This window comes from Aristolochia californica, unplaced genomic scaffold (assembly GCF_029961685.1).
Source record: "Aristolochia californica isolate CCGP_79_NKW_82.1479 unplaced genomic scaffold, dmAriCali1.0.hap1 SCAF_14, whole genome shotgun sequence".
In the NCBI taxonomy this organism is placed as follows: domain Eukaryota; kingdom Viridiplantae; phylum Streptophyta; class Magnoliopsida; order Piperales; family Aristolochiaceae; genus Aristolochia; species Aristolochia californica.
In genome coordinates this window covers 8,504,112-8,527,303 of record NW_027181815.1, presented here as the reverse complement: position 1 = coordinate 8,527,303, position 23,192 = coordinate 8,504,112, and the positions used below count along the sequence as shown (strand labels likewise).

The window sequence follows — 23,192 nt, the reverse complement described above, 5'->3', positions numbered from 1 at the left end:
CAATATTTTCTTCTTTTTTTATATTTTTTTATTTTTGTAGTTTTAAATGTAGGTTAGAACTCAAACTTAAATTTTGTCAAAAAATTCAAGTTCAAACTAGATTCCAATTTTGAGATAGGAGGCTGAGCTCGAATTCGAAGTATTCAATTCAAACCAATTTCGAACATATGCAAGTTTGAGCTTGATTTGGCTCAATGTCCCCCCTACCAACAAGTAGAAAGGGTTATCATAGGTGAACAGCATTAAAATAACCAACAAAAATATGAAGACTAACTTGATCAATGAATGTACCAGTACAGAGAAACATTTTTTTTTCAAACTCATGTTGAGGAAAATGAAAGTCCCCTAATAAGCAGTATGTTCTATATGCAAGTTTGAGCTTGATTCCCAGGCAACCAAGATCAACGACTAGTTATCCCACACCTCTATGTGTTCGAGAAAATTACTTGAGCTACAAGGTTGTTGATGTTCGATCACCCAGTGTTTACTGATGATGTTCATTTTTAGTTGTTACAGACTTCAGCGTTTTATTTTCTTGTTATTATTGTATTACAACACTGGTGTTTTCTTGGTGTTTGAGCATCTTTAATAGGTGTGTGAAACCAGGGCCAATTCTGTTGCTCTGTTTGAAATTTTTTTGCTAGCATTAGTCTCATCGAACATCACAAACCTGTGGTGTCTTAAAAGAAGATCTATGTCACTCTGCACACAAATGCATAAAAGGAGGCTCACAAGGACCTTAACATTGAGGATCAAAGTTTGCCAAATCTTAGAAATTAAGCTGGCCTAAACTTTTATCAGAAGAAAGAGAAAACTTCTGCCACCGGAGGTGTAGCACTTTGCCTTGGTACAATACTCTTGCTTAAGCCTTTCCAAAGAGAAACCAAAAACAGAACTGTCAAAATATGACTATGTGTCATGACATATCATTCTTGAAACAATTGGTGGTATTCATTTTCATTTTCTCTATTCGTCCCAAACTTAATGGGACTCTTACTACTAATGATGACTGACATTTCAAGTACAAGCTCACTTAATGCAGGAGTGATGCTTGCATTAGCAAAACAGACTGGACCCTGTAAAGTTTGGGAGAAATGCCAATCATTCGTGAGGAAAAAAAAAAAAAAGTCCAGCGCCTTCATCGATCATCTCTGCTCAAACATCTGCATGGAAAACCCATATTAATAGTCTCATAGACATTGAAAATAACATCCATATATACTACTAACTCTAATGAATGTTGCAACTAGATGAATACAAAAATCATGCATCATTAGCATTTCAACTTTTCAAAAATGGAATCAAAGGAAAGCAACTGGAAGACTGAGACCACCATTTTATTCATATATCATCTTCTTCCTCGCATTCTTGATTTTACTATTTTAAATGTCAAACTCTCATCGTATCTAAGATGTTTAATAAAGATCCAAGGCCTCATCCAAGTAGATGATGCAACCACCCAAGTCAATGCTATAAGTCACATGAACATAAAGGAAACAACATACATGACTTATCTTGATGTCATTCCTATTTAGAGTCAACAGTAAATTTACAATAATATCATCCTTTTTACAGCACTTTAGGGTTCACATCTTAGGTGTTTTTATTAATAATTATTGTTGAATGTGCTTTAATAGTACAAGGAGTCTCAAGAGTTTAGTTTTAATGTAATTGGAATTTGTAATCTTAGTCTCAGAATGATAAGCCTTTTGTAATTATGTTCATAAATTAATGATATTTGGAGACAAGTTTAAGCTTGATCTAATGTTCTGTTCTTTCTCTATGTGTCAAAGCTCTAAGACAAACATGGTATCGGAGCGACAAATTCTAGAGCCTCAGAAGTTGCTTGACTAGAGGAAAAAAAGATCAGGTCATCAGCCACAGGAGGGGATGACAGTAGTAGCAGAAAGCTTCCATCATCATACCTATCCAGATAAGTGACCCTATCTTTCTATTTCCGATGTTAAAAACTGCGGAATTGAGTCCTTGATGATAGGTTGGTTCCCTTTTAAGGATATTACTGATTTCCAATAAAATTTGAAAGGTAACCCGGTCACCGTTACTAGCCATGCATGTTCCTCAATTTTTTCAGCCATATTGTCACGTGGTTAGATCTGGGCTAGGTCCGTCTAGCCAAGCGGAATATCTACCCCGTGCGGCCTAGCTCTTCCGAAGAACTAGTCAGCCTCCTTGAGCCTCGGATCCTCCAACCAATACTTCACACAAGAAGTTGCAAGCCAAATGGGACAATGAAAGCACCAAAGTATAGAAGAGAAAAACCTACTTTGTATTGAGAATACAAGATTACAAAGGGTGGCCAAACATTCTTGAAGGCCAAGGCTAAAAACTCTCTCTATACACCAAAATAGTAAAGAAGGCTAAGGATTTTTCGACCTCTTTACAATGGGAAAGGCCTCTCTATTTATAGTCTCTCCCTAGGCCTTTTGAAATCTCTAAAAACGCTCAAAAATCCGTCAGATCCCAAAAATTCGGTTTCTGGCGTCAAGGGGCGCCCTGGTCGCCAGGAAACCCCATTTCGCGCGGGGCGCCTGGCGCCCAGGAAACCCCATTTCGCCCGCGGGCGCCAGGCGCCTGGAGCCTGGCGCCCAGGAAACCCCATTTCGCGCGGGGCGCCTGGCGCCTGGCGGAAACCCCATTTCGCCCGCGGGCGCCTGGCGCCTGCGCCTGGAGTCCTGCGCGCGCGGGCGCCTGGCGCCTGGCGTCCTGAGGAAACCCCATTTCGCCCTGCCTGGAGTCCTGGTTGGGCGCCAACAACCCCATTTCGCCCCGCCAGGATTCCTGGTTGCGCCCAACCCCATTTCGCCCCGCCAGAAGTGTCTGCTGGCGTGCTGCCTTGTGTCTGAGCTGGCTGTTGGGGTTGTTGTGCACCTTGTTGCTTGGCCATCCGTTTGGCAAGCTCAAGTGTGTCTTCTTTTGCTGAAGTTGATGCTGGGCCAGCCATATGTGTGCGCCCCTCTGGGCCGTGCCATTGCACTTGGCCTTGGCCATTGCTTCTATTGCTGTGCACTGGACTTGCACAGTCTTCCACCTTGGTGTTTGGCCACACCATGGCTTCATCCTCCGTCTCATACTCCCACCGCCATAAGGCAGACGCCCTCGTCTGCAACCCCTGGCGATAGACGGCTACCTCCTTTTCGAACTGCCATAACTCGGCAGCGTCTTGCCATGTTGCCTCGCTTTCCGGTTGACCTTGCCACTTGACCAAGTATTGCGTCCTCCGGGGCTTGCCCCTTTGGCGCTCCTCTCGGTCTGCAATAATATACTCTACCCTATTGTCAAAGGTAGTAGATATATCCATGGGAGCTCTTGGGTCAACTACTCTGTCCGGGTCCGGATCTTCAAAATAGGGTTTAAGGTTCGATATATGAAAAACATTGTGGAACTTAAACCTTTTGGGCAGCTGCAATTTGTAGGCAAGGTTGCCCACACGTTCAATGATAGGAAAGGGTCCTTCATATTTCTTTAAAAGACCTTTGTTCCTGCTTCTAAGGTGACGAAATTGCTCAGGTCTGAGTTTGAGAAGGACCTGGTCACCAATATTGAAAGAAGACTCCCTCCTTTTCAAATCAGCATGTTTCTTCATCTTTTTGGCTGCCTTATGCAAGAAGACCCGTGCCAACTCCGTTTTCTCTTTCCACCTCTTCGCCAGCTGATGAGCTGCTGGACTTTTCCGTGAAGTGTCTAGAAAGAGACCCGTGGGAGCCAAAGGCTGTCGTCCTGTCGCCAACTCGAAAGGACTATGCCCGGTTGATTCCGATTTCTGCAAATTGTATGAAAACTGGGCCACGTCTAACAAGTCTGGCCAGTTTTTCTGATTTGCTGCAACAAAGTGGCGTAAGTACTGTTCTAACAAAGCATTTACCCGCTCAGTTTGGCCGTCACTTTGAGGATGAAAACTAGTGGAAAAACTTAGAGATGTTCCCATTAGTTTGAATAACTCGGTCCAGAATTTTCCTGTGAATCTGGGGTCACGATCACTGATGATCGTTGTGGGCAATCCCCAATGTTTCACCACATGTGCCATGAATGCTCTAGCTGCTCCGTCTGCCGTACAATCACTCGGCACTGCTACGAATGTTCCATACTTCGTAAATCTGTCTACCACCACCATGATAGACGCCAGCCCATCTTTCTTACGTAATCCAGAGATGAAGTCCATCGAAATAGACTCCCACGGCCGCTTTGGAATAGGTAAGGGCTGTAGCAAACCCCTAGGCTTGCGTTGTTCGATCTTATCTTGTTGACAGATAAGACACGTGCGCACAAATTCCTCCACATCATTCTCCATGTCTGGCCAATAATACTGGCCAGACAACAAGGCCAATGTCCTTCTTTGACCTGGATGTCCTGCCCACAAGGTATCATGGCATTCCCTCAAGAGGTCACGCCTTAGGTTATCGAACTTAGGCACATAAAGTCGATTACCTTTGGTCTTGAGCAATCCATCGTCAAGCCAGAATCTTCTCGTCTCTCCCAAGGCAGCAGCTTGTACAATGCTGTAAGCTTGGGTATCTTGGCGAATTCCAATGCGAATCTTGTCTAGCAACTCCGTACCAACTTGTGTAATTGCTGCTAAGGCTTGTAGTCGCAAAGTTCCATTTTCTGTTTTTGCGCCAAGATGGTCCTCCATGCGCGCGCGCTTGCCTTGCGCAAAGCGCCTATCTCCTGCGCCTACGCTTGCGTCGCGCGCCTCTTCGTGTATTGATGCTACCGCACCGCGCGTGGTGCGCGTGAAGCAAGTGCCGTCTGCTGCGGTATGCGGGGATTCAGCCGCATGCGTCTTCTCCTTTGCCGCATGCGTGTAAGGTGCTGGTCCTTCTTGTGCCATGTGCGCCAAGCTCTGCCTGGTCTCTTCCTCGTAAGAGATAGGTGTATCCACCTTCCTGCTCAATGCGTCCGCAGCACCATTTGACTTCCCCGCCTTGTACATCATCTCAAAATCAAACTCGGCCAAGAAATCTTGCCACCGGGCCTGTTTTGGACTGAGCTTTTTCTGTGTAAGAAAGTAACTAGAAGCAACATTGTCAGTTTTTACAATAAATTTGGAGCCTAAGAGATAGTGCCTCCAAAGACGTAAACAATGCACTACCGCCGTCATTTCTCTTTCTTGTACAGTGTACCGTTGCTCAGTTTCATTGAGCTTCCTACTCTCATAAGCGACTGGGTGTCCTTCTTGTTCAAACACACCCCCAATGGCATAATTTGAGGCATCGGTATGTACCTCAAATGGCTTGCTGAAATCAGCAAGGTGAAGCACCGGTTCAACCATCATGGTATCCTTCAGCCGCTGGAATGCTCCTTGGCATGAGTCCGTCCATTGCCATTTTTGGTCCTTCTTGAGGAGATCGGTCAAGGGGGCTGCTATAGCTGAGAAACCCTTGATAAACCTCCTATAATAGTTTGCCAAGCCAAGAAAACTTCTAAGCTCACGCACCTTGGTAGGGATTGACCAATCACGCACAGCCTCCACCTTCTTGCTGTCCATCCATATCCGTCCTTCCCCTATCCAATGTCCAAGAAAGGACACCTCTTGCAACCCAAAGGAACACTTCTCCTTCTTGACATATAGCTGATTGTGTCTCAATTTCTTGAACACTTTTCGAAGATGTTCTTTGTGCTCTTCCATACTCTTGCTATACACCACAATATCGTCCAAATACACAACGACAAATTTGTCTAAGTACTCGGAAAATACCTCATTCATGAGAGTGCAGAAAGTTGCTGGTGCGTTGGTTAGGCCAAAGGGCATAACCATGAACTCGTAAGCCCCATATCTCGTTACACAAGTAGTCTTCCCCTCGTCTCCTTCCGCAATTCGAACTTGGTAGTAACCACTTCTCAAATCCAGCTTGGAGAAAACTCTAGCCTCCTTCAATTGATCAAAGAGATCAGCAATAAGAGGAATAGGGTACTTGTTTTTTTATGGTTACCTTATTGAGCGCCCTATAGTCGATGCATAGTCTCATACTTCCATCTTTCTTTGTCTGAAATAGTATAGGGGCCCCATAAGGTGCTTTGCTTGGCTTTATGAACCCAGAATCCAGCAGCTCGCTGAGTTGTCTCCGTAATTCATCCAACTCTTTGGGCGCCATACGATATGGTGCTTGTGCTGGCTTCCTTGCTCCAGGCTCAAGCTCTATGCGATGGTCTACCCCTCTTCTAGGTGGTAACCTTGCTGGAAGTTGCTCCGGCATGACATCTCCATACTCATGCAAAACGGTTTGTATCTCCTTAGGGGTAGGCAATGCCTCATTCTGCTCCATAGCACAAAGAGAAGCAATGTAAGTAGAACAGCCCTGCTTAAGACCTTTCTTAAGCTGGAGGGCTGATAGCATTAAATCCTTGTTTGTTACATCTTTGGTCTCCACTTCAGAAATTGTACAAGGACTTTGCTCGTCCATAATTCCCACTACCCCCACATGTGGCATAATAAATGCCTTACAAACCTTGAAGAACTCCATTCCCAAAATTACCTTGAAATCGTCCATGCTAACAATGGTAAAGCTCTGAAATCCAACCCACTTGCCTATCACCACCGGTACATTCCTGGCAACGCCTTGGACTTCACGAGCAGCAGAATTTACCGCCTTCATCTTGCTTCCATCTTTCTCTCCTCGTATTTTTAGGCGCCTAGCCTCCTCCTCCGAAAGGAAGTTGTGGGTAGCACCCGTGTCCACCATTGCCTTAACAGTGTGTCCAGCAAGTGTGAGAGAAATAAAAAGAAGTTCTCTTGAGGGTCTTACCGGAAGTGGAGCAGCCTTCTCCTCCTTGGAACGGACAGCAGCATTGAGAAGGGTTAGAGAACCCATCCTAGGCTCAATTCCTCCATTGTCCATTTCTGTTTGAGCAGCGTTGAGGAGTCTCTTTTTAGGACAATCCCTCGCATAGTGCTCTCCCTCACAAATGAAACAATTTACCTTCTTCCTCTGTTTGTCCCCTCTCTTCTTTTCTTCCGGCCTAGCCTTGGTATCCTTTACCCATGGCTTCTTCTCCCCTTTCTCCTTCTTCTTAAAAGTTGTTTTACCATTATTTTCCTTGGACACCTTGTTAACCGAATCATTCCTCCTCTCGTATTCGGTTAACTTTTCAGCCGTAGATAACGCTGAAACTAGTGTCTTTACCTCCCTCCTTCTCAATTCTTGCTCAGCCCATGGACGAAGGCCAGCAAGAAAGGAGAAGAGACGGTCCTCATCCGTCATGTTGGAGATACAAAGCATAAGAGAAGTGAAGGACTGTACATACTCTTTAATTGTACCTTTTTGCGTCAATGCACGTAGTTCCTTCCTTGCTTGGTACTCGACATCCTCCGGAAAGAACTGCCTCCGCAGCTCCCTCATGAAATCCTCCCAAGTGTGGACGGGGTCCTCTCCCTCTTGCTCATCTCCCATGCGTCTTCTCCACCAAAGAATCGCATCATCGGATAGGAACATGGCAGCCGTACTAACCTTAGCTTGCTCATCGGTGAGCTTGCTTGCATGGAAGTATTGCTCCACTTGCCATAGAAAATTATCTATGACCTTCGCGTCTCTCCCTCCATTGAAAGACTTCGGTTCGGGCACCTTTATCTTCGCTTGTGTGTGAACAGTCCCTCCATTTGCTAAGGCTTGTTCGCACAAAGTGAGTCTTGCCCCAAGCTCTCCCGAGAGATCTTTGACATCCTTCCCCAATCGTTCCATTTCCATCCTCATGACAGCCATGGCCGAATGGACGTCCTCTTCAAATCCTCTCAACCAATTCGGAGTTGGCTGATGCTCCTCAATAGTCTTTTGAACGAATTCCTCCCAATTCGTACAAAGGTTCTCAACACTGTCCAACCGATGTTCAAGAGTAGAAAAACGAAAGTTAACATCACTTACTTGATCTTTGCCTCTTGAAGCATCTTCTCCACTTGTGGAAGCCATTGATTGCAACGTACGCTCTGATACCAGTTGTCACGTGGTTAGATCTGGGCTAGGTCCGTCTAGCCAAGCGGAATATCTACCCCGTGCGGCCTAGCTCTTCCGAAGAACTAGTCAACCTCCTTGAGCCTCGGATCCTCCAACCAATACTTCACACAAGAAGTTGCAAGCCAAATGGGACAATGAAAGCACCAAAGTATAGAAGAGAAAAGCCTACTTTGTATTGAGAATACAAGATTACAAAGGGTGGCCAAACACTCTTGAAGGCCAAGGCTAAAAACTCTCTCTATACACCAAAAGAGTAAAGAAGGCTAAGGATTTTTCGACCTCTTTACAATGGGAAAGGCCTCTCTATTTATAATCTCTCCCTAGGCCTTTTGAAATCTCTAAAAACGCTCAAAAATCCGTCAGATCCCAAAAATTCGGTTTATGGCGTCAAGGGGCGCCCTGGTCGCCAGGAAACCCCAATTCGCGCGGGGCGCTTGGCGCCTGGCGCCCAGGAAACCCCATTTCGCGCGGGGCGCCTGGCGCCTGGCGGAAACCCCATTTCGCCCGCGGGCGCCTGGCGCCTGCGCCTGGAGTCCTGCGCGCGCGGGCGCCTGGCGCCTGGCGTCCTGAGGAAACCCCATTTCGCCCTGCCTGGAGTCCTGGTTGGGCGCCAGCAACCCCATTTCGCCCCGCCAGGATTCCTGGTTGCGCCCAACCCCATTTCGCCCCGTCAGAAGTGTCTGCTGGCGTGCTGCCTTGTGTCTGAGCTGGCTGTTGGGGTTGTTGTGCACCTTGTTGCTTGGCCATCCGTTTGGCAAGCTCAAGTGTGTCTTCTTTTGCTGAAGTTGATGCTGGGCCAGCCATATGTGTGCGCCCCTCTGGGCCGTGCCATTGTACTTGGCCTTGGCCATTGCTTCTATTGCTGTGCACTGGACTTGCACAGTCTTCCACCTTGGTGTTTGGCCACACCATGGCTTCATCCTCCGTCTCACATATGCTATTTTGAATGCCTATTAGTTCATCAATAGAATGTGCCCTCTCATGTATTAAAAAATGAAAATCCGTTTTTTATGTTATTTCCTGGAGAGCACCCATTTTCTTTAATCACACGTCTTTGGTTGTGTGCTGGACCCTAAAGCCATTAAGTGTGTTTTCTTGGGATACTCCCAAACCCAGAAGAAATACATCGGTTATGATCATCGTCCAAAGAAATTCTAAGCTTACCCAATATTGGCTCCCTGCCTGGATCACTTGGAAATTCATCTCCACCTTTACAAGTGTACAAGAGATGACCTAAGGCAACTGCTCCATCACAACCACTACCCTCATCAGCAGTAAAGAATAAGGATCACCCAGTGCATTGGACTGATCCACCAACGCCTAATCCTTGACTGATCCACCAAAATCCTTGACTGATCCTTCTAACAACGTCCCTACCTCCTTCAATCCGATCTTCTTTGGACCAAATCTGAATGACGGGCCTATATCAAAACGTGACCAATCAAGTGCACAATCCAAAGCTAGTACTTCCCATCCAAAATCTAATTTTGTGTCTACCCATTGCTTGTCCTCAAGCTATGCCTCCTTCCTTTCAAACTTGCCTTCCATCTCTATTCCCCAAACCTAACAGGCAAGTTTTAACTCACTTGTGTTGAAAAATGGCAATGGATGAAAAAATAAGAATCATGAACAAGAATGACACGTGGGAGTGAACAACATTACCCAAAAGAAAAAAGGTTATTGGTTGCAAATGGGTCTTTACAATGAAACATAATGCCAATGGTACTGTCAAACGCCTCGAAACAAGATTAGTGGCAAAATGGTTTACACAGACTTATCAAATTGATTACTCTAAAGCCTTCGCTCCAATTGCCAAATTAACGTTTCTATTTCTGCAAATTATCATTAGACCCTGCAGCTAGATATTAAAAATATCTTTCTGAAAGGAGATCTCTATGAGGGGTATGTATATGGGACAACCACTTGATTTTGTGGTTAAGGGGAAGTACAAGGAGTGTAAACTAAAAAAATATCATTTATGGACTACAGCAATCCCCTCGAGCTTGGTTTGATAAGTTTAATCAGGCAATGCTTTCCTTAGGTATTACAAGATGCATGGCTGATCATTCTGTTTTTCTAAATAAAATTTAAGGCACGGTATTAATGTCTGTCTATATAAAAGACATCATCATCACAAGCAATGATAAGGATGAGATTAAGGGGACAAAGGGTCATTTATATAAAAACTTATAAAAAAATGATTTGGGATTCTAAATTTTTTTTTGGGTATTTAAGTTGTGAAATCTAAGTTTGGTATAATTTTAATCCCAACGATATGTTTTTGACCTTTTGAAAGAGACATGGATGTTGGGATGCAGGTCAGTCAACATGCCATGGAGCGTAATGTAAAGATAACAATTGAGGCAGAAGAAGACATAATGTTGATGATCCAGACAGTTTTCGAAGGCTTGTGGGCAAATTGATATATTTGACAACCACCAGACCTAATATTGCATTTTCCACTTAGTGTATAAGCCAATACATGCACTCTCCACGTGACTCTCATTGAGTAGCTTGAGATGGATTTTGAAGAATTTGAAAAAAGCCCCAGGAAAAGGACTATTATACAAATCTCATGGTCATGTTTGAATAGAAGGGCTTGCATATACAAATTGAACCAGTTCGCCAAATGATAAGAAGTCTATGTTTGGGTATTCTACCCTAGTTGGAGGAAATTTGGTTACATCACAAAGTAAAAAAAAATGTAGTAGCAAAATCAAGTGGACAAGCAAAATACAGGGATAACCCATCTGTTGTGTGAGATAATTTAATTGAAATTGTTGCTTCAAAAGTTGCAACTGCCCGTTGATGGTCTAATGAAAGACTATTGTGATAATCAAACAATCATTGAAATTGCTAATATCCCAATATTTCATGAGTGGATTAAAAATATTGAAGTAGATTGCGATAAAGAGCAAAATCATGTTATTTCCACTCAATATGTTTCAACAAAACATCAACCAACAAATATCTTCACCAAGGTATTGTCATCTACACAATTGTATTTTTTTTTTGTGATAGGTGGGGCATCTATAACTTATACACCCTAGGCTTGAGGGGGAGTGTTCTCATACATGTGCTTTAATAGTATTAGAAGTCTAAATAGTACAGCTCTAAAGTAATTGGGATTTGTAATCTAAAGTCTTTTGTAATGATGGTTATAAATTAATGATTGTTGGAGATGAGTTTAAGTTTGATCTCCTGTTTCTGTTCTCTTTGTGCCAAAGCTCTAAGAATTCATCAACATGAAAACTGAAATCAAACTCATGGTAATAGAGATCAAACAACAATCAAAGATCATTTGGAAGTAATTGATATTCATACTCATACAGGACTAAAGGATTTAATTTAATCCTTGTTAGTACATCATAATAGATCAACTTTCTAGTTTAATACCTTAAACTCACCAGTCGACAATCTACAAAGCAGCCTATATCACTCAGTGAATTCACCTAAGTAATAAATTGAAATGATCATCTTCAACTGGATCGGTTTATTAGATAGCGATATGCGGCTTAGTTCCCTTCAACAAATTAATCGTTGTTGGACAAAATCCAGATGCTACAATCCAATATTTTAATGGAATTTTCTGAAAACACTTGATTCCTTCAGCTTTTTGGTGAACAGTCTAGCACATTATTTGTTGATCTTATGTCATCCTCAACCTTATAATTAGGCTGCATTCAAATTTCTCATCATTCTTTGTTTTTTTTTTTTTTTTTTTTGACTGTTGCATTCGAATTTCATCATTCGACTAAACAAGCAAAGGATAAACATAATTTAAGACAATTCACTGGTACAGCTGGCTTCTTGGATATGTAGGTGACATTATCAACATATTAGGCATCAAGGGTGAGCTTTGGGTTAGGTTTCATGATAAACCTGACCAGACCCGACTTGATCTGAACCCACCTGACCCAACCCAAAAACCCCAAGGATGTGGTCACTCTTCATCACGCAGGGCACAAGGACAGGGTGAGGAGAAAAAACCCCCGCTCAGGTTTGGGGCATGGTAAGGTTTTCTGCACCAGACCAGTAGGGTCAAACATCCTCTGTGCTCCTTGTAAAAAAGCGACATGACATATGTTCAAAATGAAAAACTGGAAGTCTCAATTGAAAGATAAAACAACTTAATGAGTGCCAAGGACATGGGGACAGGGCGGATTTTTTTTTTTTGGGGGGGGGGGGGGGAAGTGAATTTACGGGTTTCATGGTCAAGTTCAGGTTTTCAAAAACACAACCTGTACCCATCCCTATTAGGCAAATGAGTGTTTCTTACAATCATCAATCTCCACTTTTATAATGTAAAACAAACAATAGAACATTGAAGGGAAAATCCAACAAAAATGTTTTTTTTCTTTTTTTTCACAACTGATAGAGACAACTATAAAGATTTTAATTTTTTCGAGCTTTCGGTCTAATGGATCCTGGTGCATGGACATTGTTGCATGCAACAGTAAAGTAACAATAAGATACAACCTCAATTGTCAAGACATCAGATATTTCTTCCACTCATGGGTCAATCTCTATCAGTTAGAAAAGTAAATAGTTTGGTCTCCTAATTCGAGGGTTACAGGTGAGTAACAAATGTTTGCTATTAGAAACAATAGAAGTAATGACAATTGAGACATGAGTATTTATAAATCAGAAATATTTTCAAATTAAGACTATCACCAAAAGACCAAAGGTTCAACTTACTATGTTATTGGGATGACAAAAGATAAAAAAAACTCTACCAAACAAAAGGTAAAATTAAAGAAAAGGAGAAAATAACTTTGGAAAAAAATTGTCTTTCATCTAGTGAAGCGACATGCATATCAATTCTCTCGTCCAAAATTATGCTTGGTACTCCCAAAAGAAAAATTATCCCCTAATTCAAAACAATGATGAGTACACACACATTTAAATATATCAACCAACAGATACATCATGCAGCAGTAATGTTCAACAAATGCAAACCAGTTCAGTAATGAACAATAGTCAACTTAGTACTATAATCTTTTGAGTAATGCAGAGTCACAATAGTAAGACACACTTGATGACCTAAATTCCAGAAGATAAATAGTTTGCCGAGACGGTGTTTTGGCCATTTTTTAGGCTTCTAAAGCAAAATATACAGATGAGTCAGAAAGAATTGCAAATAAATCAAAATTTGAAAGAAAATTTTCAATTTGCTTCCAGAACTACACAAAATCCACCAATAATAAACAGCCTAAAGGCACAAATTTCAATAGATAAACAGATAAGAATTTTTGCAAGTAGTTAATAATAAGGTACAAAAAGATTTAATATGACATAATTAATAAATAATAATTGATAAATAATACCATTAATAATTTTGTAAGAGTTTACAATGAGTTCATGTAAAAGACAGACAACCAAAATTTTCTTTGTAATTGATTGGAATATTCATAGATCTAATATTTGACTGCAATCATCAGACAACAAGCATAAAAACCAAAGAAGCTGTTGAACAAGCCTGAGAAGCATTCTGGTCATTGTAATTTATGGTAGTTGAGTCATTTAGTTTCCCTCTCACTTAGGTTCATTCAAAGAGAATTAGAAGTATTTTACTGTGTGAGTTTCTGTATCAGAAGATACAAGGGATAAGGCATTACAGAGAATGGTACTTTGGGGAATATCTTAATTGTAAATTAAGTGGAAAATCAAAGAGGATTTAGGCTCAATTTCCAGCCCCTAACCAAACTGATTTCTCTTGATGAGAACCATGTTTTCTCACTTTCTCCTTCTCCCTCTCAAATCTCTTCTCTATCTCTTCATTCTTCTTACTTTACAGAAACTAAGCAGGTTAGCAAAACAAACAAATCGCAAACCTAGTAGGCCCAATCTCGTAAGACAACAAATGGATAATGTTAAGGAATAGTCCCACATGGATTAGTGAGTACAAAGATCTTGAGTTTATTAGTTGGAAAAGAGGCTTCCTAAGTTGACTAGTCATTTTGGGATGGGCCTTGGACCCAACTTCACATGGTATCAAAGCAGGTACTCATATGTGGGGCCTAGACCTAAATTACACATGTAGAGCCACAAAAAGAGGGCCTCCACCTAAATTATCCACTTGTAGAACCACAAAAAAGAACATACACGTGAAGGGGAGTGTTAAGGAATGGTCCCACATGGATTAATAAGTACAAAGATCTTGAGTTTGTTAGTTAGGAAAGAAATTCCCTAAGTTGGTTAGTCATTTTGGGATGGGCCTTGGACCCAACTTCACAGATATTATATTGGTTACATAAACCATCATGACAAATTACAGTAAACACAGCTTATACAATCAAATTTTGAAAACATGCATAAGGATTAAGTATCTCTACAAAAATGAATAGCACTGTAAGGAAGAAAAGATGAGAGACAAAAATTTGTTTACTTGATCGAAACCGTGTTATTGGGGTTTCTCTCAATTCACATCTTATACACAAAAATAAGGAGAATGAAGAGATATTATATTGGCTACATATACCATCATGGCAAATTACAGTAAACACAGCTTATACAATCATAATGGAAAACATGCCAAGGATTAAGCATCTCTACAAAAATGAATAGCACTGTAAGAAAGGAAAGATGAGAGATAAATATTTGCTTACTTGATCGAAACCGTATTGGAATTTCTATCGATTCACGTTTTATACACAGCCATTCACCAAGCAGTGCCATCACAGCAAAACCAGTGCCATTTAGTACCCACCATGTAATAGAAGATGGCCATCCTCCATAAACAATGCATATAAAAAGATGGATGATATAGAGAGTAGCTGAGAAGTCTAAGCATTTTTTTGCCCTCTCAATTAAATAATACGTATAGCCAGCCCTGCAAAGTAAAAATTTGCTCAATTTAATCAGAGGCAATTTCCTAGCCATACATGATTAAGTGTCATCAAATCAAAACAAGGAATCCCCCCTTTCCATTTTTTCAAAGGAAAGTGTGACGAAGAACATCCACAAGAAGAAGAAGAAATGTATACCAGAAAAAATTTAATTAATTTAATTTTTTAAAAAACAAAAGCTCCATCAGCGGTCCCTTCTATGAAATCTGCAATTTACCACTGATTCCCAATATCCTATCCTAATTTCTTGGATCAGCTTATCTCAACCCTCTTCACAATTCCAAAGCAACTCTCCTGTCTAATTTATGTGGGAAGAATTTAATAAAGGGTAATTACCAAATACAGCCCCCTTAGATGCCATATTTCCACACAAGGCCATCTAGATATTATATTTACAAATATGGCCATATAACTATGATCCAATAGACAGCTATATCCAGGCAATTGAATTAACTTAAAATAAAAAAATAAAATTAATAGAATACCCTTTATTTTAATTTCAATATTTAAAAAAATTTAAATTTAAGGAGACCCACCAAAGTGATGGCTCCTGTCATCAGAGAGGAACAGTGCCACCGTTCTAAAAAGACAGAGGAGGGTCTCCCCTGCCCTTTCAACAGAGAAGAAAGAAGAGATAGGCGAGGAACCCTCCCCCTCTCTTTTTTGTCACTAGGGAGGGGCAGCACTGCCCCACTGGTGCAGAAAGATGGAGGGGAAGGTCAATCCCCTATCCATGTCTGTCCCCTCCCAATGCTGAAAGATGGAGGGGAAGGGAATCCCCTCCTCACTCCTCTCTGTCAAAACAAAAAGATTTGAGAACAAAAAGAAGTGGAGAGTGAAGCAAACCTATCCCTTCCCATTTTTGTCACCAGGGAGGCGTTGTCACCTCTCCTGGTGCTAAATGTCACCCCTCCTCCCCCTTATGGTGCAAAAAGAGACCACTCTCCTTTCTCTCCAAACAGTGAGGAGAGAGAAAGGAGCGCACTCCTCCCCTTTTGCTTGTTGTTTGGAAAAATTGGGGCCCACATGTGGACCTCATTTTTTTAATAATTTACTTTGTTAAAAAAGTTTAATGATTATACTATCCCCATATTTAACAGATTCTTTAGCTGCATTTGGAATTTGATCATACTCAGGAAATAAGACTCCTAAGGGACCCAAATTTTGAATTTCCCTTTAATAAAGATACTTTAAGGATGAATTCATTACATAGGGGGTGCTACTGAGTGTGTTCTGGGCCAGTAACTTCCTAAAGTGAACCAAATCCCCAGTTCTATACGCACATGAAATTGGAGGATGTTGACCTCCCTGATTAGGTCTGTGATGTAGTACATGACTCTGTTTTAGAAGATACTGCTGAAACCTATGAGGCCAGACTAAGCCATCCTAAACCATTGAAGATTTATAAAAGAAGAAATCCGACAAGGGAAAAAGAAGAGTGAAAAAAGTGACTCATCTTTTTTTTAGAAAATTATTGTTTTGGGAAAATAATCTCTTTTAGTACCTTCGAGGGAAAGTTGGCAAGTTCAAGAAGTTTCCTAGCTGGTCAAGTGTCCCAATTGGAAGAGTTTTCTTTAGAAAATTAGTAAGTCTTTAGTAGTCAATTTGGGACAATTTTAAACATAGTAATTCTATCGTTCGTAGTTTCCATCTAAATTTGTTGCTGGAATTCTTTCTCAACAAGTATTTTAATTTGGAAAGTCATAATTCAATTATAATTGGGAAGTTAAGCCCTAGGAAAGTTTGATTACAGTGATGTAACTTATTTTGGCAAGTCCATAGTGGTTTAAAGTCTATAGATTGGGAAATATACTACACCTAACATCAGTTTTGAAAAATTAATAATAGGATTTCTTTTAGTTGTTGGAGCACCCTTATTCCTCTTTCTATGCTGGGAATAATTTCTTAGTGGTTTTGTATTCTTGTGCTTACTACTCTAGCTACAAAATAGCACTTTTAAATTCAAATTCTAGTCTTTGAACTTAAAAAACAAGAATTTCTTAAAGTTGAGAAGCTGGTGGTTTGGTTACTCATGCTACAACCTTGCCCCTCAACTTTATTTATGTAATTTTGTGGCATCATTTGGGATCAGAGTTTGTGTCTAATCAAAGCCAGAGGCTAATTAAGACCCTAGATCATGAAAACCAGTATGGAAACGTGCCAAAATTAGATTTTTAAGAGTTTAAGACTAATATCACAAACAAGTTCAAGTAGTACATGAAGCACGTGTTACAAGTTACGACAAATATTGCAGCTAATATGAGAGTTGGCAATGTGGGATTTAGAGATTTTTTAAAGAAGAAGAAGAAGTGGGATTAAGAGATTTTTTTAAGAAGAAGAAGAAATGAGATTTAGAGACTATGGAGAATGTGAAAAAATCAGGGAATCCCAGGCCACAGACATGCTACTAAAATACTACAAAATACACACAACACACCTTCAAGATAATCCTCCACCAAGATACAACAACCGATGGGAGAGAGATTAAAATTGAGGTTCCTGAGTTTAATGGATGAAGACTACCTTGCGGGGTAACAGCAACTGAACAAACTTTCAAGTTCAAGGAGGTGTCAGCTGATAAATGAGTTGTCCTGGTAGTTTTACAGCAAGTCACAACATATCACCGAAGGCAACTTTTTTGAATTTGGGATCACTACTTAGCAAGAGATTATGAGGTTAATGGAAGAAGATTTTCTGTCACTTAGCTACCATCAAGAGTTGTGTGAAAGACTTCAGAAACTCACACAAGGCATGCAATCTATGTCCCAATACACTAAGGAGTTCTACAAATTGCAAGAGAGGAATCAACTAGGAGAAACTCCAAATCAATTTGTTTCTCAAAATAGATAAGTGGGTTGAAACCCACTATCTATAGGGAATTATGTAAATTAATGGAAGAAGAGTTTTTGCCATCCATTTACCATCAAGAGTTGTATGAAAAATTTCACAAACTAATACAAGGTATGAAATCAGTTTCCCAAGACACTAAGGAGTTCTACAAACTGCGAGCAGGAATCAGCTGGCAGAAACTCCAGATCAATTGGTTTTTCAGTATGCAAGTGAACTGAAACCCAGAAATTACGTCTTATTTCTGTTCCAAAAGCCTTCACCAAGTATAAGTATTTGGAAAATTGTCAAAGGTCTTCTTTTAGAGTATCAAAATCTCATCACTCTTTTCACCCACCAAATTCAACCAAATATCATAACCCACCTCTTGATACAACCCATCCTTCATTGTCATCTTCAAAGACCACCTCAGCGAAAATTGCAGCATTATATATCAACTACAATTTTGTACTTTTGCAGCCTTAGTCTAGAATGGCAGTAATCCTTCCTTTAGTGCACACACAAGCTCCACACCACGCTCCCTTGTGCGTTAAGCTAGAGCTAAAGCTCCTTACCTATGAGAGAAAAAGTCCCTCGGGCCTTTGTCACTAAAGAATGCTCTATTTTTCATAGAAATATGTCCAACCAGTAACCAAGTTCACTCAAGCTCAACCTTGAAGGCAGTTTTTGTAAAATCCAGAACCTCCTGGAGTAGGTAAAGCCTTTTGGGATAACAATAGGTAAAGTTATCTTGCAAAGTATGCTCTTTCTTGCCACAGTAATTCCAATTAAGCTGAAATATAGATTGTATGGAGAAAAAATTATGGACACTCCTTGTTGAAAGTTTTAATCAACTGGATGTCTGAAAATTAGAGTGTCTTCCCCTCTGCTTTTTCATCAGACTTATGATCAAATCTGTTTTCTTTCTTAAATGGTTTTTTATGAAACTATGAAAAAACACTAAGCCTCTCTTGAAAAAAGTGCACCAGTGTATCTGATTCTCTTGCCAGAAATGAAATGCTTTTGCAGCATCTCAATGTAGGAAACTCCATTCCAATTCCTTAATCATGTTTTTGCCTAGGTGGAAAATCTGTTGTCATATTCTCTCTCTGACAGTGTTATCTATCTTTTTCTTCTCTTAATCAGATCTCATTGTTCACATTTCAGAAAAGAAAGAGAGAACAAAAGGGAAGAAGGAAGAGGAAGAAAAATGAAGAACTACTTCTCAGCCCATCTCCAAGCACTCAATCACGAGTAGATCAATTTTGCACTAGGTGAACTAAGAACATGTAAACATTTGAAGCTCCAGCATCTAGCACTGATTAGCTTGTTAAACAGATAAAGACATTAGCTTACTGTCATATTCACGTTCGTTTATGATAATCCCTAATACACTATATAGTTGCAGAAATTGGATCAAGGGCAAAGTCACTTTTAACAACCAAGGGAGGCAAAGGAGTTTCATCTCACACTCATCTTGCCATTTATCAAAATTAAAAGTAGATTGCCTCTCTATCGGGTGTTTCCCTTCGGGAAAATTGGAGTTTGATCGTGTATATGGTGGGCCTCTGCAGGAATCCGGTTATGGCCACCTGGGATCCTCCCCCTTGCGACTACATCAAACTCAATTTTGATGCCAGTGCTTTAGGCTATCTTGGGCCGGCTGGAGCTGGTGGTGTTTTCAGAGACAACAGCGGAGACCCTATTCTATCCTATGCTGGGCTGAAGGGTATTGTTGACTCAAATACTACTGAAGTGAGTGATCTTCTATTCGGCCTCTAAATCTTCAAAGAGTGTCTCCATGGCAAACTACTTATCCAAGGAGAATCAAAGACTGTCATCAGCAGGTGATAGCCCCCCCTCCCCTTTGGCGCCACTGATTGTATTGCTGACATTGTATCATCCATTCATTGTAATTGGAACATCGTTCCTAAATCAACCAATTCTTTAGCTGATAAATTGGCAAAATTTGGAACCTCCCAACAATCTCTCATTGTTTGGGAAGGCTTCCCCCTTGTAATCTGCTCGTTTGAGCTCTCTCTTAATAAAATTCAGCATCATTTAAAAAAGAAATAAAAAATTAAAAGTAGATTACTCTCAACAAGTTTTTTTCCTGACATTGTGTCCACAATTTATTGTACATAAAATCACATTCCTATATCAGCCAACTCCTTGGCTCATAGGTTAGCTAAATTTGGAACCTCCCAGTAATATCTCATTGCTTGGGACGGTTTCCCCTCCTTGTAATCTTGCTCTTCCGAGCCTATTAATATAACTCAGCATCATTTCAAAAAAAAAAAAAAAAAAAGTAGATAACTCTCAACACTTATGCATTAGAAAACTGAAATACACCTAGAAAATTCTGCATTGAGGCCCTACACTTGTTGCCCACTTCAAAGCAACTCCTTCCATAAGGCTGTAAATCCTTTTTTTTAATTTCAAGAGCATCATATAACAATACGCTGGCATTAAGTCATCAACATCCCCCTGATATGTGGAAACTGAATTGCACCATCACATTTCATTTTGTGCATGAGTATATTATAAGATATGTTTCCAATCCCAAATATTTGAAGCATATAGTAATTCAGGGTAGACAATCGCAATTAATTGTCATTGTCCTATCTTTGTTAACTAGACACATGATGGTCTGGCTGTAAATACTTCACATATATTAGCTCCTAGTTGTTGCAAAAACTAGTTTGCAAGCTCTTATAGGTCCCGCCAGAACTGTAATATGTTTCAATAAATCTAAACAAGTGCCCGAGAACATCAAGGACAACCAGCAACAAAAACAATAGCCTGAGACAATACCAGATAGAACTACAAATGAAAATTTATAAAGCATTAGGTCCATTGTCTTAAGATCTGAAATACCTACAGAAGATATTTCTAATTACTTTTTCTAACTTTTAGTAATGCAGTTGTCAAGGTAATGTCAGTTGATGAACTGGCATGAGGAAAAAAAGGATGAAACTAACCTGGACAGAAGTGTTGATTATGGAGTTAAAAACAAAACAAAACAAAAAAAAGACAACCTAATAATGGTGCTATCAAACAACAGTTGTCTAATGGAGGAGGATCTGTGTAGCAGCCAGAAGAGTTTAGATAAAACTCTGAAAAATGATGAGTTCAAATGATGTTGAAACAAAATAAATTTCTGTTTCCTTTCTTGACGTCTGTGATATTCCAACTTGGTTAAATTTCTTAAATAATCATCTACAGCCTATAACACACAACCCCCAGCTCCTCCTTCCAGAGCTTTGGTGCTTATATCTTCTCTTTCTTTTTTTTTTTCCATTTCATTGACTAAACCATTCATATAACACAATAGAAAATGCTATTAACCAATGAGAAATGAAAAAAATGGTCGTTACAAGTAATTTAACACTCCATTCTGTATCTATCAATACTTACACCAAGATCATCTAATCATATCGCCATAAGATATTAAAGTGCAAAAGGCATTAATATTAATAGAAACATAGATATGTTTTTAAAGATATAAAATGCTATCAAGCTATGGAGTAACAAAGAGATCAATAAAATGCTACAAAGATGTAACAAAGAGGTCAATAAAAGGCTAAAAAGATATTTAAGTAAATGACAATCGAAATTTAACTCTTACCCAGCAAGTGAAGTGAGAAGAAAAGAAACAATGGTGCACCAACCGGTGACAGTAGACGCCGTGATGGTCGAGTAATCAAAGAAATATATGAGGCTCATCCTAGATACACGAGACCCAACAAGAATTGACAGAAACAAGCCAAGTGTAATATAGTACAAACATTGAAGAGTAACAATCTGGGCAACAATGAGCCAGGGATCCCATACCGTCGCCCCATAGAACATGACTTTTGTCTCTTTGAGGAAAAAAGAATGTCTGAATTGCTTGAAACTTAGAAAACGCAACTCCCTTGGTCCCCGGTCTCAAATCTCGAATCCAAAATCCCTCACTCACCGAAGCAATGACCTAACACTAGAAAAGACGAACTCTTGGCTTCAAGCTCAAACGAATTCACAGACTTCTTATGCTCTTTCCACTCGGTCGACTGGCATCCCGATTCCAGTCACTTACCCCTTCCCGTATTTATCAAAACATAAATCTTAGAATTTTGCGACATCCTTCACGCAAAGAATCTAGAAACTCTTTCTGGAATGAACCCTAAGAACATGACATATGTCACTGAAAGATAAACGAAACAACCAGTAAATTTTCAAAAAGGATTTCCTAATTACGCAAGGAAAGCTCCTGACTTGAAAGGAGAAAACCCTTAAATATCCTTTCACAATCGGCAGATAACTAGCTTCGGTGCGATTCGACGACGAAAACAAATTCCAAAATCAACTCAGAAAGCTATTTCCCTGGTCACGGTCGTCCAATTTTCAGATTAAATTGTGCAACTGACGGAGGAAAGGCGACTAAATATCAGAGGCGGAAGCGAATCTAGAGAGGTGGAGAAACTGACCGCAGCATTCAAAGGCAGATCTGCCAAAAATACGGGAATCCTCCCCTCTGTGAATAGTGAAGAGCTTTGCTCTTTTCGGTTGTAATGCTTTTAATATTTATGAGGACGGTGGAGCTGGAGACTCCGTTCAGCGGTCCATTTCTTGAATGACTGAAAGACCCTTCCGGGTTAAACGTTACGGTCTAGAATCCTAGTGGGTTAGTGAGATTGCACAAATAACTACTTTATAATTATTTAATATTAGATTCCTTTATCTTTGAGGACTAAAATTTCTTTAAATAAGTTCAGGTTAATGGGTTTCTTTCAATAGGGTCCAAGAACCATTTTTTACACAATAATTGATAGAGATAGAAGCAAAATGAGAAAAATAAATAAATTTTTTTATTTTTAAATAATAATAATAATAATATAATAACATAGAATTAATAAATATACTAAGTTAAAATTAATTTGAAATATATTCAATTTATTTAAATTAAGAATACTTATTTAAATTAATATAATTTAATAATTTTATTTATTTTTATACAATTATTTGATTATTTCAGTTAAAAGGATTAAATTTTAGAAATCATTAATTATTTTTTAAAATGAATTATAATAAATGATTTGTTACTATTAAATATTCAACAAAATGAGGACAGTTAACCAAATTTCAATCCTAAGGTACTAAAGAGTATTGGAGCTTTAAGACATGAAATATTTCAAAACCATATTTTATTGATGCATAAAAACGATTTATAATTGTTAAATCTTTTAGTATAGCTTATATCATGCTTAGGATTCAAATTTAGTATATTGGCATATAGCATGACCAATCAATTGGTATATGCTTGATCGATCATCTAGAATGTATTATGGTCGAACTTATAAACCATGATCGATCATAAAAAAAGCAATCAAGAAGAAGTTAAAATCATGATCGATAATCTACTAAAGCATGACCGATCATATAAAATGCTACTTAGCTACCGATCAATCGATGAGGCATGATCAATCAATAAGTTCTATAAAAAGTTAAAAACTCGTTCAGTGATGGTCTGATCGATTAATAAGCTTAGGGAACTCAAAAAATATACCAT

At 39.7% G+C, this 23,192-nt stretch overlaps 1 protein-coding gene across 1 annotated transcript; it reads right to left on the bottom strand.

Annotated features, from left to right (window-relative positions):
• Positions 1-637: 637 nt before the first annotated feature.
• On the bottom strand, positions 638-22,160 carry LOC137950429 (uncharacterized). The gene is made up of 3 exons (XM_068796885.1): positions 21,270-22,160; positions 14,576-14,799; positions 638-1,163 (listed from the first exon to the last, which is right to left on the bottom strand). The coding sequence occupies exons 1-3, from the start codon at positions 21,491-21,493 to the stop codon at positions 1,156-1,158; spliced, it is 456 nt and encodes a 151-aa protein (XP_068652986.1). The 5' UTR covers positions 21,494-22,160; the 3' UTR covers positions 638-1,155.
• Positions 22,161-23,192: the final 1,032 nt, after the last annotated feature.

What these genes read in the sequence shown, in the direction of transcription:
- LOC137950429 (XM_068796885.1), bottom strand. Translation starts at nt 21,493, where the DNA reads ATGTTCTATGGGGCGACGGTATGGGATCCCTGGCTCATTGTTGCCCAG. An exon ending in CTTCTCACTTCACTTGCTGG is followed by an intron (nt 14,800 to 21,269) that starts GTAAGAGTTAAA and finishes TTTACTTTGCAG; the next exon opens with GGCTGGCTATACGTATTATT.